Below are 19,676 nucleotides of genomic sequence, written 5' to 3'. Positions count from 1 at the left end.
ATCCTATAGCATGGTGTTCTTTTTAGGTTTCTAATATAAACACACATAAACACTTGAGTTTTCTGTTCTATTTGCCATTTTTTCCTTAGCTATATATATATATATATATATATATTGCATCTCTCTATATATAGATAGATAGATAGAAAGAAAGAAATAAAAGGAAATGGGACAAAAATCAAAAGTATGAAGTGCTTAATAGTTAAATACAACAAAAAAACTGAAAAAAGAAGCACCATTGAGCTAATCTAAAACACTTTATTATTTTATTTAAATATTCAAAAGTTAAAATAAAAGAGCAGCACCTACTATATTGAATGTAACATATCAAAAATTGTACAAGGACAGTACACAGATTGTTTTATAATAAAATCGAGTATACCAATTGTGAAGTTCATGAACAAAACTTATATAATCATATTAAGTGACGTAAAATGCAAAAATACCTACATGGACACACTCGCACATAGATAGATAGATAAGCATAAAGAGAGAGAGAGAGAGAGATGCCATCAGCTCAGGCTGTAATTGTTTGTATTGCGGAAGGCCATAGCAACCTAATGACACAGTTAATTGAAAAATATTTTCCAAGTCCACTACACCTTGCACAGCCTGCACGATTATAGCTCGAGCTATAAGAAGGTCTCACTAAATAATCTGCACAAAAAAAACACCATTAGCATGCACAGCCCTTTATCAAGCTGACCTACTGGCGGCACTATGCACAGCTGGGCAGAATATCCCCAGTTTGATTTCCAGATTGAGCCTTCTGCACCAGGACCAGCTGGAGCTGGGGAGTGCTGCAGAGGCAGCACTCACAGTTCCTGCGGGGGAGGGAGTCATGCTCCTTCCTATGGGTGCCATTCATGATACAGATTTCCGGAAGGAGCCCTGGTGCACGGCTCATGCCATAGGACTACTGCTGTGATGACCAGACTTGAAACAGTGAAAAATCCCTGGCAAACTGTGAATGATGGCTCATGGCATCAGGATCCCCAGTCCTTGTTCTAAGTGAATTGGAAGAAAAAGAAGAAAGGAAGAACTGCTGGGCCAAAACAAAAAAAAACAGCCCTTTTATCTTTCAGGTTTATATTTCGAGGACAGCTTTTCAAAGGCATTTTTCACAGGTACAGCAGAGCTTCACCTGCATAACTGGAGCCTATCAAAACCGCCCCACCTGTACACGCGTACCTTAAGGCGCATACATCGATAATGCATGAAAATGTGTGCACATGTCCTGAGAAGCATTCAGGCAAGGAGTCAGGATTTACCCTCCTATTTGTAACTTTCAAAAACTGTGTGTGGAAAAAGTGCCCAGATAAATAGCAGGTGCCAGTCTGTGCACTTACTTACTCTGAGTCAATTTTTGAAAGGGAAAAAGGTTCCCCTTGAAAACTGACGTAATGTATAGTGGCTAAAAAGCCCCCATGGACTTTATACCCTGCACAAAGTAAAAATCGCCCTCTTAATTCATAAAGCAAAATATGCAGCTACGGCTTCCAAAAAGTCAACCATTGCTACCACTAGGAATCAAAAGAGATTATGGTGCCATTTTATTGCTTGATATTGAGCACCTGCTGCATTTTGCTAAGAATAGTACTTCAAATAAACAGCATAAGCACCATGCTAGATTGTGATTTTTGGGAACAGCATGATTCTTTTTTTATATATTTTTTTTAAATAAATTTCAGCATGGTCCTACAAAGGTGGAAATGTGGCTTCGAATGCTGTTACTGCAAGCACTATCAGTGGTGCAACTAACCCTTGGACCAACCAATAGGGCAGGATATACTCTCGACTTATTATTGGACAGAGATTCCAACCAGTATCAACTGAAGGACATCACTAAGAGGGATGTACCTCAGTCCGATCATTTATTGATCGCGTTTATGTTGTTGTTAGACCCAAAAGGGAATAAAGTTAAAACCTCTAGGGAAAAGAAGTTTAAGTGCCCAATTTTTTATAGCGATCAGTTTATGAACTGTTGGTTAGAGAAGATCAAATCCGTTAACTGGGAAGATTCATCCCTCTCTGGGATGACCTAGGAATGGCAGGTCCCCGCTAATGCAAACTCATGACCAATTGCCCCTCTTTCTGAGGTCACAGTATGAGAGAAAAGAAAATGTGCATCGTGGTTTGGATGTAGTGTTGCTGAAGCAAAGCAAACCGTCAGAAGGTTTGAAAAACAGTGGAGAAAGAGGAAAGATAAGCCATCTTTGGATGCTTATAAGGAGGCCTTGAAGGCCTATTGTCAATGTTGTTTGAAAGCAAAAAGTGCTCATTATCAGCTACATTTTAAAAGCCCAGTGTGCGCAAAAACCAGGAGATACGTGTGTGGCCGGGCCTTGAGCGCGAGTGCCTTTTAAAAACAGCACGGCCCTGTGCATATCTCCCGGTATGCGTGGAAGTGCTGGGCTCTGTCAAAGGGGCGGGCTGGAGACAGGGAGGGGGGCAGGACAGGGGCCAGTTGGGGGGGGTTAAGGGTTAAGGGTCAGGGAGGAGAGGGGAAAAGGGAGGAAAGGTAGGGGAATAGGAAAGTTCCCTCCCATTTCGCTCCTTAACTGGAGCGGACTGGGAGGAAACTAGGCAAAGGCCCGATTGTATCGCCGCGCATGCTTTAAAAAATTCACCCCACCCCTGCGCACGAGTTGCGACCCGCCCGCGCATGCATGCGCCGATATAAAAATCGGGCATTTGTGTGCGCAGGAATTGTATTTTATAATATGCACGCGGTGACGCGTGCATGTTATAAAATTGCTGCGTCCATGTGCGCGGCGTATCTTTGAAAAGATCTACCCCAATCTGTCTAAGCTAGAGCACCGTTCAACAAGCCCCTACTTATTTTCAAAATAGTCAAATAATTAACTAAGAAATCTGATCCTGTGCAGTTTCATTCTCCAGACTGTAATATGTTAGCTGATCACTTTGATAATAAAATTCGGTGTGTACAGCAGCAGATTGGTCCTATATTAGTTAACTCAGATCATATAGGTGAAAACCAAATACAAGATCAGTGCCTGGACTTTGATATGGTCTAATTAAAGGAAGCAGAAACTAGAGTTTCAGGTCTGAAATCAGCCATCTCTGTCGTGGACCCATGTCCATTTCAAGTTATTAAAAACTTGAAGGATATCACTTTTACCATCATGACAAAGATGTTTAATAAGTCATTGACTACTGGTGTCTTGCCAGAAGTCTGAAAACAAGACTACAATCAGGCCCATAAAAAAGATACTAACTTGCTCTCCAATTACCTAACTAATTATTGTCCAATTTCAAATTTACCAACTATTGTGAAAAATTGGAAAAAATTGTGTTAGAACAGTTAGAAGACTTTATGTCCGACAGGCAGTTGCTAGATGTAACTCAGTTTGGTTTTCCTAGGAGTACTTATTATTTATTTAATGTTATGGATACGCTACTTGGCTGCTTAAGCCAAGGTTACTCTGGCATTCTGATCCAGTTGGATCTGTCTGCAGCCTTTGACTCCTTACATCATGACTCCCTATTAAGGACTTTGTCTTTGAATGGAATTGGAGGTACTGTATTAAATTGGTTTCATTCATATCTGACTGACAGAGTACAAAGGGTTCAAATTGAATCCAATTACTCCTCATTGCAGAAAATAATGTGGGGTATGCCTCAGGCTCGGCTTTGTCTTCAGTATTGTTTGATATTTACTTGGCTCCTATTGGAGCCATTTTCTAGCCATTCAACATCAGATATTTTATATATCCGGATGACAATCAGTTTTTCTTGGGTTCAAAAAAAAATGCTGCAGGTGTTGCGGTCCGCACCGCTTCCTCTCCCTTCTGCCTGACCAGTGCCTACCTTCGCAGCTGGAGACGCCGTGCTCCGCGCCCCCAGGATCCCAAGACGCCGATGACTCCACATGGCGTCCGCCATTTCCTGCCTGTTTCGCCACAGCCGCGCGCGCGAGTGCGCTCACTTTGTGTGTCCAGCACCCGGAAGCCGAGCCCCGCCTGCAATGATGACGTCACGCACCCAGGGCGATATAACCGGCGCCCGGACACCGTCTCATCGCCTTGCAACGAGGTTCACTACTGCCTTGTAGTTCTGAGTTGCGCTTCGTCTTCACTAAGTTCCTGTCGCTGACCTTGGATTGCCTTGACTACGCTTTGCCTGCTGCCTGCCTCTGACCCTGGTTTGTTCCTGTCTACGCCTTGCCAGCCGCCTGCCCTGATCTTGGCCTGTTCCTGTTTGCCCAGCCTGCCGCCTGCCACTGATCTCGGCTCATCTCCGGCCCTGCTACAGTCTTCAGCTTGCTCCAGTTCCTGCTTGCTACGGAACCCGTTCCAGGTTACAGCGTGCACCAAGCTCCTGCTCATACAGACTTTGTTTCAAGCTACGCCTGCTCCTGTCCCTGCTGGCCACAGTGACTCTATTACCTTTGGACTTCCTTGCTCTCACCCCTGTCACTGGACTCTCTCTAGTTGCCCAAGTCCCAAGGTTCCAGGACCCTACGGGCTCCTCCTGGGGGGTTCCTGGTTCCCGAGTGGAACACCTCGAGCCTCTGGCTCTGCCTCCCGGCCTACCCTATCACTCGAGGTAGGCCAGCCCAAGGGTCCACACTTTACCTGCAGTATCAGACTGCAACAGTAGGTATACTTAAATAATGCAAAACTCAGAGATGCAAAATCATATTCTAAAATCTGGAAGTCAAATCATTTAATTAGGACCCTCATATCACCCTGCGGATACTGGATATTTTATGTTATTCAGTGTTTTCACTGCTCGGGGTCTTTTTTAATTATGGGTCCACTTGCAAAATATTTTTTCATAATTTTAAAAGTTTGAAAATTTTTTTATATAATTTCTCAATGAAAACGAGATAAAAGTACTTCCCCTTCATTGGAGTCCAAGGTCCGACATGATACCATGTTTTGCATCACCTGCCTCAGGGACCCTCCAAGGTGTTTTTATCCAACAAATAATTTGGTAATCCAATTATTCAAGATAATTTCTTGCCATGCAGTCCTACCCGAAGCCAGGCTACAGGAAGTTATTAGACAATTACAAAAATAGCTAACTGACCATCGTCTATTCCTGAACATGAAGAAGACACAGATTCTTTGGATAGTGAAGTTGAAGGAGGGTTGGTTATCTAAAACCCTATCAGTGCCAATTCAGAGATTAAGAGTTTGGGAATTTTTTTAGACTCCCACTTGTCTATGAAACAACAAATCTGTCATGTTGCCAAAAACGCTTTCTATAAGCTTTAGTTAGTTCGACCAATAAAAATGCTAACACCATCATGTACTTTCCAGTGATTGTTCAGACTCTGGTCCTTAGTCACTTAGATTACTGTGCTTCTCTGTATACTGGGCTTCTTGATAGGCTGATGCATGCTTTATAGTTACTACAGAATGCGTCTGCCCGAGTTATTTCTGCAACCTCAAGGAGAGAACATATAACCCCTGTTTTGAAAGATTTACATTGGCTCCCCGTTAAATGGAGAAGTAGATTCAGGCTGGTTACTATTGTTTTTAAACTTCTGAGAACAGTGTCTCCGTGTGTATTGAGAAGTTATCTTGAGTTTTATATTCCTGGTCGTGCCCTGAGGTCACAAGAAGCTCAGCTTTTAGCTGTCCCCCGGTTAAAAAATGTAGATGGGTCCAAACCAGAGGGCAGGCTTTCTCTGTAGTGGCAGCACATGAATGGAGCAAATTGCCTGTTATACTTAGACAGCAACAGGTTTTCAAAATGTTCAGGAAAGCTTTAAAAGCGGATAATTTTCAAGAAGCTTTTGGCTGAACTGGTGATTGAAGCACTTAATTTATTTATATGTTTGTAATGCCTTAAATGTCAATTTTTGTATTTTGTAACATTGTTTTAATAATTTATGATTGTTTTTTTGTAATCTGCGCCAAACAGTTGTCTGGAGGTTGCGGAATATAAGATTTTTAAATAAATAAATAAATATTGTTGCTGGATGCCTGCAATGACATTGGTGCATCTCCATATATGGCCGTGCTATCCTGTGGTGACATTGGTGCAGCTGTGTGCATGGAAAGGCCTTCCTGCAGTGACATCAGTGCAGTTCCATGCAAGGACAGGACACACATTCCTGCGATGATAGCAGAAGGCATTTCCATTACTGCAGAATGCACTTTAAGGGGGCAGAGCCGGGGGGGGGGGGGGGGGGGGGCAGGATTAGGATGGGCCAGCTCAGGTGCACACAAAAAGGTCAATATCCAAAGCCATTTAGACAGATACCTCACAAGTTATCCATCTAAATGACTAGTTTTGAATATTCCCTTGCTTACCTGGCTAAAAGTTAGCCAGGTGAGTCATTAACTAGCTGAAATGTAATCAAATAAGCAAGGGGCATGTTGGGATTGTTCCTGGGTGGGGTCGAGTTAGCCAAATAACATCTGGCTAACTTCAATATTTGGAGTTAGTCAGAGAAATTATTATGCTAACTCTAACCATGCATAAAAGCAGGTTTGGCAACCTGTTCCCAGATAACTTTAGACTTAACAGCTGTTTTCGAAATAATATAGTCGGTTAAGTGGCAAAGTAATAAGTATTAAAAAAAAAACCCAACAGATTGCAAGCCTACTGGCCCAAACTCAGCCCCTTCCTCCCTCCCACCCTTGTTCCAAAGTCTTGGCCCTGCTGGGCTGAGCCTTCAATCTCCTCCCTAAAACCCTAACTGTTTATTTTTTAAATATATGGGTTGGGACTAATGCCAGCTTAGCCCTTCCCTCTCCCTCTACTCCCTTATCCGGTATAAAGTTTTTAAAAATTTAAATCTCCAAGGCTACCCCTCCTCCCCACCACCCATGCAGATATGATGGAGGCCCAAGCTTCCAGTGTAGTTGCCTAGCGAAAGCAGATGCACCAGGCTCGGATAACAGTAGGCTGCTACTGCGATCCCATCTGAAGATTAAACTAAAATTAAGGTATCGGAAGAGTAGTAGGGTAAGGGATGGGATGGATGGATAGGAGGAAGGGGGCCCTATAGATTTAACATTTTAAAAACTTATATCGAACGAGATACAGGCCGATACAGTACAATGCGCTCCGGCATCGAAAACGCGAGTCCAAACCCCCCCCCCCACCCCGAACCTAATAGCACCCTCAACATGCAAATGCATGTTGCGGGCCCTATTAGTTATTCCCGCGCGATTCAGTAAGTAAAATGTGCAGCCAAGCCGCACATTTTACTTTCAGAAATTAGCGCCTACCCAAAGGTAGGCGCTAATTTCTCTGGGCACTGGGAAAGTGCACAGAAAAGCAGTAAAAACTGCTTTTCTGTGCACCCTCCGACTTAATATCATGGCGATATTAAGTCGGAGGTCCCAAAGTAAAAAATAATTTAAAAAAAAAAAATTTTAAATCGGCCCACGGCTCGCGGGTTGAAAACCAGACGCTCAATTTTGCCAGCGTCCGGTTTCCGAACCCGTGGCTGTCGGCGGGTTTGAGAACCGACGCCGGCAAAATTGAGCATTGGCTGTCAAACTTGCTGACAGCCGCCGCTCCTGTCAACAAAGAGACGCTAGGGACGTGCTAGTGTCCGTAGCACCTCTTTTTACCGCGGGCCCTCATTTAAATACTGAATCGCGTGCACAGAAGAGTGGCCTGGGCACTCGCCCGCTCTCCCGCGACTTTTACTGAATCGGCTTGATAGTAAGGAGTGGGAGGAGGAGGTGAGACTGGTGTTGGTCCTGATACATATACTGTATTTTAAAAAAAATAGAGAGTAGGGTTTTTAGGAAGGAGATTCAGGCTTTCCCCTGCCGAGTCGAGCCATTGCAGCTAGGGTGAGAAGAAAGAGGGGGCTGCATTCGGGCCCGAAGGTCCATCATATCTATATTTTTTTATACCTAGCTGACTGTCTCCACATGTGTATGTTTCTTTTATTATGCTGCCACCTGGTGTTATATTGAGATATTGCATAGCTTAGATTCTCTGCAGGGTTTTTAAATTGCCTATCCTGATTGGTTATTATTAATTGCTGTTTGTTTCTGAACTTCCTATTGGATCTGTTCCTGTTTGCTCTTTCTTTCTCTCTATGCATATCTCCTCTTCCTATTCGTCTCTTGACCTAGAAATGCCTTGGTCAGTTTACCTCCTGCAAAGCCTTTCAATTGAAGAAGGCTCTTAGTAGGCTAACAGGTTGTTCTCAACCTCTTTTGAGCTTTGAAAAGCATTATCTTTTCACCTCTTATTTACTATTAACTTACAGCTACTGTCAGCTTTCAGAGAAAACTTATTACAACTGTATCCGTATCTTCAATCTGTGCAGCTACTCTTGGGACCTTCTCATCTACTGTGAGAACGGAATTGTTCTTTATTCAAAGAAATGTTTTTGGTAACCAAGAACTGAATTTATTTGATATCTGCATCTGGGGAAAAGGTTTAGCTGACTGTCTAGGCGCTCACACTAGACATTGAGTGCCAAGGGCCGTACACTAGCATTTCACCACTTAACCAGTTATATTCTTTTGAACATATTTGGTCTAACATTATCCAGCTTATCATAGCCACATAACTTTATACCTAGCCAGGAATATTTAAAAGAATATCCAGTTATGTTTAAAGTTATCTGGACATTTATCCCACTGAATATCCAGGACAAGTTTCCTGGCTAACTGCAGACGGATAACTTGTCTGCTCGCCGGTTTACTGAATATTACCCCCAAGGATTTCACCTGCGCAGTGTGAAAAACATCCCCGACTGCTGAGGGATATTCAAAAGGAAATGCCACAGGAAGCTTCCCTCTGAAAATCAGCTTGCATGACCATCGGTGTCTGATGACTGCAATTCCTTTTTTTTCAGCTCGGGGTTCTGAAGGGGCCAAACATTTGTAGCATTTCCCTGGCCATCTCTGGGATTTTTGCCTCTCTTTAGTGCTGCCAAGTCAAGTTCAGGCAAGCAGGGACTCAACAGCTAGATGTGGTAGTGTGGGAAGTGCTTATAGACTGCAATTTAAACTTGTTTAGCTGGTCTAGAAAGCTCTCTGGAGGAATCATGCTTGCTGGTTGTCTTGCCATAGCTCAACAAATACCTACATCTGTCTGCGTTTCACCTGTGGATGGGTCTGGTGCAAATAATTTTCTCTCCAGTAAATAAATTGACTTGATTTGGGAATAGGCAGCGCAGGAGAGGCCCGGGTTCACTGCCTGGGGTCTAAGTTCTCTGATGAAGTAATAAAGGCGTATCCTAAAGTTCTATTGCCTAAAAATCATCAGAAAAGAGTTCTCTGCACAGAGGGTTTTGGTCAGCCCTTCCAGCTGTTTTCTTTACTGTCTGCTCCACTGTGACCGATGAGAACCTTAAGAGCTCCCGTGATAATGGCTTTCCATGGGTATTGTAAAATAGCCTAGGGCTGAGCATAAAAAATACATGCGTAACATTTAGGAAAACTACAGAGGCAGGTGTTGCAAAAGGAGGCAGAACGTTATGCACGTTAATCTGGGTACATATTCAGGCACTTACCCACGAATATTCAAAACGAATTTGGGCACATAAATTTGTTTAGAAAATCTGGGGTAAAATCTGCACATAAAAAATAGGTGCACGGTAATAAAATTACTTTGCCCGGGGCAGTTTTGAAACAGCCTGCAGGGCTTGCAGAGTTTCCCTTTTAAAATTGGGCCAAATGCCCTTTCACAGCATACATTTGAGTCTGCTTTGAATCAGGTGCAAATGTATGTGGCATAAGAATTTGTAGAGCTTTTACCTTTCCTTCCCCAGTTTCTCTCTGTCCCCCTTTTTGTCCCAGCATACTTTTACCCACAGTGGAAGGGGGCAGTTTTTGAAAGTTTGTTTTTTTATATATGGGTACAGAGCTGTTCGCTTGCTTAAAAATCTCTGAAAATGACTCCCAAAATGTCTACAAGTCATGCAAATGGTGCAATACCCTCGTCTACCACCAGGCTGCTGCCTGAATCTCCGGCTTCTTAGATGTCCTTGGTCTGTACTTCGGCCAGCACCAGCCTCCCCGGCATTCACCCAGCTGGTTTCTGGAGTGTTGTGACATGCTGGTACCAATCCAGCTCCCCCCGTAGCCTGCAGAATCGCTAGATTAGGATTCCTTTCCCTGCCCTTTGGTTTTCCAAGATCATCTCGCCCCTTCCCTCTGCTGAAGGAAGTGATGGAAGGGTGGTTTGCAATACTCCCAACCCTGTTCTTACATTTTCATAGAATATGACAGCAGTTAAGGGCCATTTCATTCCGGGGGCAGTTCTTTAAGCTTAAATGGTATGTGCCGGCTCATTGCTTGTGCTCTAGTCAGGCAGTTTTTGCTTTGTTTGTCAGGTGGGTAGATTGCATTTGTGATGCTGAATGTTCTCAGTCGCAAGGCCTAAACGCTGGAATCGTCATACCAATGCCCTCAGACAGGAACTGTCTCTGGGATTTTCAGGAAAGATTTAAAAACATTTCTTTTCCCTAAGTCTTAAAGATGTGCTGCTGTGGAGAAAACTTTCTATATCTGACTGGAAATGGGCTGTTCGCTGTGGGCCAGATTTTAAAAAGCATTTACATGCGTAAATCTGGGTTTTATGCATGTAAATGCACTTTACTCGAGTAAGTGGGCTTTTGAAAATTGCTACAATATATGCCATTGAATCGTCCATAGGATTTATTCGCATAAGTGCACTTTACGTGAGTAAATGGCTTTTGAAAATTGCTACAATAGTAGTTACATTTACGCGCGTAACTCCTTTGAAAATTACCCCCTGTGCTTTGCCAACTCTTGAGATCAAATGTCCTTTTTTACTGATAAGGCTACTATTATTTTTTTTTCCCCAAAGAGTTTTAATTATAACTGTGTTAAAACTGGGTGCTATTTCCCAGCCTTAGTATTTAATGTCAGTCTAGGAATTTTATATTTATGTGAGGATTATTCTATGTAATAATTAGTGTTGTATACTGCTTTGAGTAGCCCTTCTGAAGGATGGGGAGGCAGATTACAAGTGTTTTAAATAAATAAATAATACAATACCACAAACCTCTGGCTTTCTCTTCACTTCTTTGCCATTAGGGATCCCCCGCCCCCCCCCCGTGCTTAACCCTGGCTTCCTTGAATTCGTTTACCATTTTTGTCTCCCCTCCACTAAGAGTCCATCCCATGCATCTAGAACTTTTTCAGTGAAAACATATTTTCTGATGTTGCTCCTACAGCATTCTTTCCTCTGAAAAAGCTGTGCTTCTTGTGCCTGATTTGTACAAGATCTTGAATGTCTCTAGCATATCCACCCTGTCTCTCTGTTCCTCTAGGGCAGGGATGGCAAACTCCAGTCCTCGAGAGCCGCAAACCGGCCATGTTTTCAGGATATCCACAATGAGCACACATGAGAAAGATTTGCATCCAGTGGAGGCAGTGCATGCAGATCTTTCTCGTGCGTGCTCATTGTGGATATCCTGAAAACCTGGCCTGTTTGCGGCCCTGCTCTAGGGTATACAATATTTAAGTCCTTAAGTCTCATCTAACATGGCTTTTGGTGAGACCCTGCACCATTTTAGTAGATTCTCTTTGGATGGCTTTCACCCTGCCTATCTATATCCTTTCGAAGGTATGGCTTACAGAATTGAACACAATATTCTAGGTGAATTCCCACCAGCAACCAGACAGAGGCATTCTAACCTTTTTTTTTCTGCTTGTTATGTCTCCCTAATATTATCCTTCTGGCTCTGTCCTTACTGCACTGTTTCACTGCCTTGAGATCATCAGATATGATCACCCCAAGATCCCTTTCTTGGTTGGCACTCATCAGTTTCCCTCCATCCATTGTGTACTGCTCCTTCAGATTTCTGCATCCCCAAAGCATGACTCTAAATGTTTTAGCACTGAATTTTAACTCCCAGGTACTTGACCACTCCTGGATCTTTCTTAGATCACTTCTTCTTCTATCTGCTCCCTCACAGGGGAGTCCATTCTGTTGCAGATCTTACTGTCAACTGCAAAAAGAAGCAAACTTTTCCTGCCAGTCCCTCTGCAATGTCACTCACAAAGATATTGAACAGAAGCAGGCCCACGGCAGATCTCTGAGGCACTCCACTAATCACCCTTCTTCCCCATACACTGCCCTCTGTTGTCTACCCCCTCACCCAGTTTCTAATCCAGTCTACCACCCTGAGGCGCATCTCCGGGGCCACATGCTCATCCAATCTTCTCATCACAACAGAGGAAACACTCATCGCTTAATGCACTTGAAATTCCCATTATTTAAACTTCCATTCTTTGCTTTCATTCAAAATTAAATAAACTAGATGGTTGGTTTTAGAGCCCAAGAAGGGAGAAAGTGTTGTCTGGATCACTTTCTCACCTCCTTTGTTGTTGTTGGGGTTTTTTTCTCTTTGTGCATGTCCTTTTGATCCTTGGCAAATCCTGCACTCTCATCTCTGCTTCCAGATTCCAGGTGACAGCGATGTCATAAGGGGGAGCTGTGCCCCATATAAACATTTTGGAAGGAGCAGAGGGACCAACTGATTTTCTCTCAGCTATAAGGAAGAGATAAATTAGCCCTGTTTCCAAGTTTCCATATAAAAATGCTCAAAATACTTTGGGGGCCGATGTAAAAAGGTGTGTTCCAGCCAATGCACCCCATTGCCAATGCCGAATGCACATTTTACAGTTTTTGCACACTTTTTAACTCCTAACACATTTGTGTAACATCATCTTTCTGCATCGGGAGTTAAAAACATTTTGACTGTTAAAAATGTCCCCGTTTGTCTTTTATGACATCACAATTTTTTCTGTATACTCCACCCACCTTCTGTGTCATTATATCTAATTCATAGGCTCCTCCCTCTTCCTATGACATAACTCAGCACCATCCTGCATGCTCCTCCCTCTTCGTAGGATATAGCTCTCTGTCCTGAATGCTCCTCCTTCTTCCCATAACATAACTTCCTATCCCGCAAAAGCTTTTGCAGGAGGAATATTCCTCAGTGTTGGATCTGTGGGATTTCTCTGAATGGACAAACTAAAATCCCAAAGGAAGAAACTAGAGCATTAGTACCTGAGGCTTTGTTTTCTAGACTACCGCTCTAGGGATGAAAACTGCCAATTTTTCCACCCCTAAACTGGAAGCACATTTCTGATAGCTAGGTCTTCGGACTTAGTAAAGGAGTAAAGGTTTCTCACTTATTGGAAGATAGCCTTTATTTTTAGGGTTCCTTGTCCCTTTTGAAAAAAGTCCTGTTTTGTTTTAGGACATTTGGATTTTTTTTTTTTTTGTATATCTAGGTGGGATTTGCCAGAAAGGATGATGGGAGCCTTTAGTTTGCATTCTGATTGGCTTTCACAGAGTACTGGGGCATCCCCAAGAGTATAGCCCCCCCCCCCCCCCCAACAAAAAAACCAAACAAACAGGAAACCCTGGAATTAAGGAACAGATCCAGGGAACCATAAGAAAGTGTGCTGATGACTTATCAACATGAAATAATCTCCAAAATATGTGTGCTGTGTCACTAGCACAGAATAAGTTTTGATTCAATAAACTAATTTTGCTGGAACACCGGAGAGATCATGACTGTTCAGTTGCTGAAAGGACCCAAAAGACAAGCTTTTTTCCATGTCTTGAACAAACCCCTGGAGTGTACTGAGTGTGTCAGGCCTCAGCCAACCCCAGAAGAGGACAACCCCCGCCCCCCCCCCCCTTCAGTGAAAATGTGGGAGGCGGGGAAGCTACACTTCTATGACACAGTTCCCCATCTGTCATGTTCTTCCCTCGTCCTATGACAATTCCCGTCCTGCATGCTCCTCTATAGGCACACTCTTCATCCTCCTCTCTTGCATTTTACCCGTTTCTGTGTCTTTGACAATGAGACTAAATGTCCCTTCCCAGGCTCTGGTTTAGTCTTTGTCCTCTCTCAGTTAAGGTTCAAATTTCTGCTTTTCTTTCATCTCCTCTGGAACTCCCTGTCTAGAGTTTGAAATTCCTTTTTTAAGGAAAGGTCGGGCCCTGGTGTATATTTTTTTTGTCCCTTCTCACAATGGCCTTGCTTTCTGAAATTCCCACTTAAACCCCCTTGGATGTCTGGTATCCATGGAAACCAGTGAAACCAGACCCTTTTTTGGCAACCTTCGGCCAAAAACAACAGAGAGCTTCCTATTCATCTGTGCCGCTGCCGGAGTCCTCAGCCACATTTCTACCTAGGAGCTGTCGCCCTTCGTAGAGGTCTGGCCCTCAACTTCCAGGCCTCCTGTTGCTCTCATTAATCCTCCGTAGCCCTTCACAGAGGCGGGAGCGGAGCAACAATGACTCAGCCGCCTGAGCACTGGCCATTCCTCAGACTGACTCACTGAGAGCTTCGGTCACAAAAGGTTTAACAAAACTTACGTTAACAAGTTGCCATGGACAAATCTTTTTTTTTTTTTCATTTTAAGTCTTCAGAGGCAGATTAAGACCCTCTGGGGCCCCTAGGCACCAAGACCTTTGGGGCTAGGGTCACTGGATTACCGAATAAGCAAAGCAGGCAAATGCTTAGGGTCCCTCCATTCCCTTGGGTTGACTGGTATATAGATAGTATTATTGAAAGCAAAACGAATTAATTCAGCATGGGGGCCTGTTATATGCCATATCAGATTATGAAGAAAGGCCCCCACTTCACTGCATGTCATAAGAAGCAGGCGAACCAGTCCTGATTTCACCCTAATGCATGCAAGGATTTGTAGTTCTGATTTTCTTAGGTAAATCAATGGGACGGTCAGAACTGCAAGTTCCTGTACACAAGAGGGTAAAACCAGGACTGGATTAGCCTGTTCCTTATGATATGGAGCCAGGGGGCACCCTAGTGGTGGACTTTATTCATAATTTGCAAAGGTGTAAAGCAGGTCCCTGCCGAACGCATTCTTTTTTGCTTTCAGTAACACTGGGTGATTTGGCACCGTTAGGGCTTCCTTTCCTAGATCCTTCTGCAGAGCCCCAGTTCCAGTGTCTAATTACACCCCCTGAGGAAGGTCTGAAGCAGTTATGCGTTAGATTGCCAGGCGGCAAGCCGCACCTGCTGCCTCCTCTCAGGCTCACCTGACCTCTGTCTGCTTCATTTTAATCTGCCGCACCTCTCCTCCTTCTCTCTGCCACTTCTTTTCCTCTCAGCACCTCCTCTGCAGACTTTGCTTAATCACTGGCTCCTTTTTTTTTTTTTTGCATTTCTGCCTCTGCCTTTCTTTCTCTGTCCATCTCTCTCTCTCAGCCTAATTTATCAAAGTTTTCTTCCAGTTTAGCTCCAACGCAAAACTTGCTTCATTTTTTTCACCATCTCATTCTTGTTTAAAATCCTGGGATTATTTTCCTTGATGAATCGGGAGCAGTTTTTGTGTCAAGCCAAATACTGATAAACCTGACTCTCTCTCTCTCTCTCTCTGTCCCTCTGTCTCTGCCTGCCCTATTCAGGCTGAAGAAACTTTACAATCTGTTGCCAAAGCCATCCCTAAAGGGGGTAACTTTGTAACATAGTGCATAAAAAGGTCAGCAGATACCAGCACGGTACTCCAGTTTCCAAAGCGGACTTACATGCATAAATCCGTTTTCTAAATTATCTCACCAAATCTACCCACGCAAGTTACACCTGCTAAATCAAAACCACACAGAATGTTTTGTGAAGATTTACATGCATATCAGTCCAAACGTCTCCCCAACTCCGCCCCAGGAACACTTCCACTCCATCCCAGTAAACTGATGTGTGAACAAGACTTACAGGCATAAGTTTTTTTCTATAGATCAAGTGGCCAATTTTATAAAAGGCCATTTCTGCATATAAAATACTGTCTAACCAGCAGAAGTCCCCTGTAACATGGCCTCAAAACGGTTAAAAAGTTAAAAGAAGATAAAATATATACATATAATAATAACAACAGCAACATTACTGTCTCTCACTTGTACGGGTCTCTGTCCACCTCTCTAATATATACGCACTTTCTCAGTTTCTCATCTTTCCCCCATTTCTCTCCTAGAAACTGAGGCTGAAAAAAAAATGTCCTTTTTTTCTCAAAGAGTTGAAAAGTAAGGGAGGGGTGACCATGGTAAGTAAAGAGGAGGAGGAGGAGGAAGGGGGTAGAGAGATAATCACACAATTCCCTACTGAAAGAGACTGCTTGTCAGTCCAGATTAATTCCGCCTGCTGACAGCTAGCGGGATTCTGGCTAGACACACTCTACATACCTTAGAGCCAGGAGCACCAGGGAAGCCAGGAGCACCGGCAGGGCCCACAGGTCCCTAGAGAGAGAGCAAAAAAGAAACAGGAGTCTTTTACAAATTGAACTCCAGGGTTATCTATGCTTGCAAGTTAAAAATCCAAGAATGACCACAGATTCATTATTGCAGCAAGAGGCCAAAATAAATTCAGAGTGGGAGATATTGACAGTGCAGGTTCATTTATGGTATCAGGAATAGGAAAAGATCCATTTTCAACTCTAGAAGGATTTGTCAAGACAGAGAGTTTGAGGTGTTCCCTGCTTCTAAAAAAAAAATTTTGCCCAGAGTACAATTAAAAGCCTGACCAAAAAAATGAATCATTTGATTGGGTTGAATGGCCTTATCTCTTCTTGGTGCTAAAAAGGTTTGGAATAGGTAAACTTGATAAAATGGATCTTGGGATTTTATGCTGAATCCAGAGTGCAAATTAAAGTATATGACACAGTCTCTAGGACATTTCTGTTTCATAAAGATACAAGACAAGAGTTCTCCTTCTCCCCATTACTCTTTGTATTGGCTTTAGAGATGTTGGCTAACATAATCCAGTATCGCCCTGAAATTTCAGGAACCATGAATGGGAATGATAAAGAGTACAGAATAACTATATTTGTTGATGATGCTCTGTTACAGAATATATTCAAAATGAGATACTGCCTCTATCTGTTTTAATAGAGCTGATACCTGAATCTGGTCAGTTATTGAATTATAAGGTGAACAGTTAGAAGAAAAAAGATTTCTCAAGCAACTAAGTGATATGGTTGCCATGTGAGTCTATTTGCATGCACAGAAATAAAAGTTAGCACACAAAAATATATAGTATAAGGTGATACCTTTCATTGGATTAACTTAATACAAATAAAGATGAGATTGCGTTGAAATTTCCCTTCAAGTGGATGCAGAAGCATTTAAAATATTTGGGGATTCCTATACCCAGTCATTTGAAAAGACTTTAAAAGATCAATTACACCTCCATTCTAAAGACAATTAAACAAGATTTAAAATGTGTGGTCCCCATCTCATTAGTCTTGGTTCGGGAAGATTTCCACAGTTAAGGTGAATGTTCTCTCAAGAAATTGCATTTGTGTTTGAAAACTACCTACAGCTTTCTTTGAAGATCACATCAAGTCTATTTTCAAATTGGTTTGGACAGGGAAAAGGCCAAGAATCTCTCAAGCTATCCTTAACAGCTGCAAAGGATAGAAAGTTTAGATTTAACCAATTCTTTGCCATACACCTTAAAAGCATTATAATTTGGTGTCTGAAACGTCTAGACAAACATTGGATAACTCCTGAAAAAGATAATATACCAACTAAACCTTGTATTATATGTGCAATGTTCTTTACACTTGGCAAGGCCTTCTATTCACAGGAAAAATTTCCTCACATCCCTCCCTTTTCACTCTTCTGAGGAAGATGATGCCAACTCACAATTTTCTAAACATTTCAACAGGGCAAATTTCTCAGGGTGGTATGAATGTAACATTACATAATTGGTACAAATGTTTCTAGATGGTAAATACCTTGACTGCAGAAATTCACAGAAAAATCAGAGGCGAAAAACAGCCCAGTCTTTACATTTTTGTAGCCAAAAGGCCTGCTTAATAAGAAACCCCAGAAAACTAAAAAAATAGCTTGAAAAACTTATCAACAACCCCCTTTGTAACAAAGATCTAGTTTCCAAGCATACCAAATTATATTGGATAATCCCACTTAAAAAATATAAAAAAAAGATTGGGAAAGACAGCATAGACATTCTTCAGTAGCAATTAAATTATCTGGCAATTAAATTATCTGTCTTAAGATAATTGGATAAATTGCCACAGATATTCAGCATTGCGCTGTTGAATAGGAACTCCACTAAAAATAGCCAAAGGCCTTGCTAGGCAGATAAACTGCTCTTCATCAGTTAATAACTTTAGTTAAATCTGAATATCGGATAACTTATCTGGCCAACATAACTCTGCCCCAAAATGCCTTCAACCTATTCAACTTTTATCCAGCTAAACAATTAGCTTCTCTTAGCTGGATAAGTCAGAAATGGTCAGAGAGGCAGGAAACTTAAAACCCGTGGTTTCTCCAGCTACATCCTAAACATAGCTGGACAAAGCATCTGAATATTGACCCCTCTCTAACTTGAAAACGAATGAGCTAAAACAGTGGTACTCACTCCCCGAGGGCTGCCAAGAAGTCAGGTTTTCAGGATATCCCTAATAAAAATTCATGAGATAGATGTGCATGCACACTGCCTCCAATGTATGTAAGTCCATCTCATGCATATCATTAGGGATATCCTGAAACCCTGACCTGTTGACAGCCCTTGAGGACTGGAAGTGAATACCACTGAGCTAAAATAATTTGAAGAATAAGGTCTGGCAAATCAGAAAATGATGGTAACCAGGGCAACTAATAGGTTATGGGGACATGGGATCTTTCTATGTATGATGGACTCGCCCATCTATTAAAGTGTGTTTGGTCAGAGGTGATCTTATGGGTTGACAGAATCACGGGGATCCAGTCACCCCTATTACTCACTGACTATACTTAATTGGTTTGCCAATTCCAAAGATATTCACCCAACGTAAATGGGAGCGAGGGAAGAGGCTTCTTTAATAATACAGTTTCAGAAATGACACTTTCCACTGGAATTTGCAAGAAAAACCATCTATTGAACACTGGCTACAGCTGATATGGCAGGGTGTTACTGCACAGTGCACAGCTGATAACCTTCCACAATACAGGTGGATGGAAATCACATTGTGATTTCCTTGAAATACCCTTTCACTTAGACCAGTTGTTGGTAAGAACTGAGAACTTGGGTCTGTTCTTTGATTTAAAAGCGCTGAAGGTTGCAATTGTTAAGATATATAGAACTGAGGGTCAACAAATCTTCACTGGCCTGGTGAAGAGAGGGTAACTCTCGAAAGCTCGTCACAGATGTACTAAGTTAGTCCGATAAAAAGCTCCCACCTACAACTTGTTTGTTGACACCTAATTCTATATAATCCAAGTGGACTAACACAGCAGCTACAATTTTTTGTTTATCATATATGTTACTGCTAACCTTACTGCCTTTTTCTAAGCTATGTTACTTGGAGCTGAGTTTGTATTTTGTTAGAAAAAATTTTCTGTGTCGTGGGAATATTTATTGCAGAAACTGATCTGTGGAAAAGTTTCAGTTATGGAAAGTTTAAAAATGAAAAAAAGAAAAAGAAAAACTAAATTTGAAAAGATTTTTTTTTTTTTAAGATTGGACAAGATCCTTGGCTCAGGCCAGAGCACAGAGGCAGAGGAGACTCATATTTGAGTTTGCTGTCCAGCAGGGGGTCAGGTGCGCTGCAGAGGTGACAGTGGGCTTAATTCTAGGGCGGCAGAGAAAAGTGACTGCCGGTACTGCAGCATATCCCCCCTATTCTGGCTGAAGAAGCTACACCTAGGGCAAATCTAAAAGGAGACTTCCCTTTAGCTCTCCCAGCTGGTGAGAGCGTGTGCGTCACTCTGGC

General features: G+C 42.4%; 1 protein-coding gene across 2 annotated transcripts in view; it reads right to left on the bottom strand.

The window, feature by feature from the left end:
- COL2A1 (collagen type II alpha 1 chain) overlaps positions 1-19,676 on the bottom strand; it is a 167,057-nt gene that overhangs the window by 105,722 nt on the left and 41,659 nt on the right. For both annotated transcript variants that reach the window (XM_029595088.1, XM_029595089.1), the window contains one exon: positions 16,144-16,197. In XM_029595088.1, coding sequence (XP_029450948.1) covers positions 16,144-16,197 — 54 coding nt within the window. The remainder of the gene's footprint in view (positions 1-16,143; positions 16,198-19,676) is intronic.

This window comes from Rhinatrema bivittatum, chromosome 3, assembly GCF_901001135.1.
Source record: "Rhinatrema bivittatum chromosome 3, aRhiBiv1.1, whole genome shotgun sequence".
Lineage (NCBI taxonomy): Eukaryota > Metazoa > Chordata > Amphibia > Gymnophiona > Rhinatrematidae > Rhinatrema > Rhinatrema bivittatum.
Note: the sequence above shows the minus strand (reverse complement) of the source record. Positions and strands in the feature narration are given on the sequence as shown.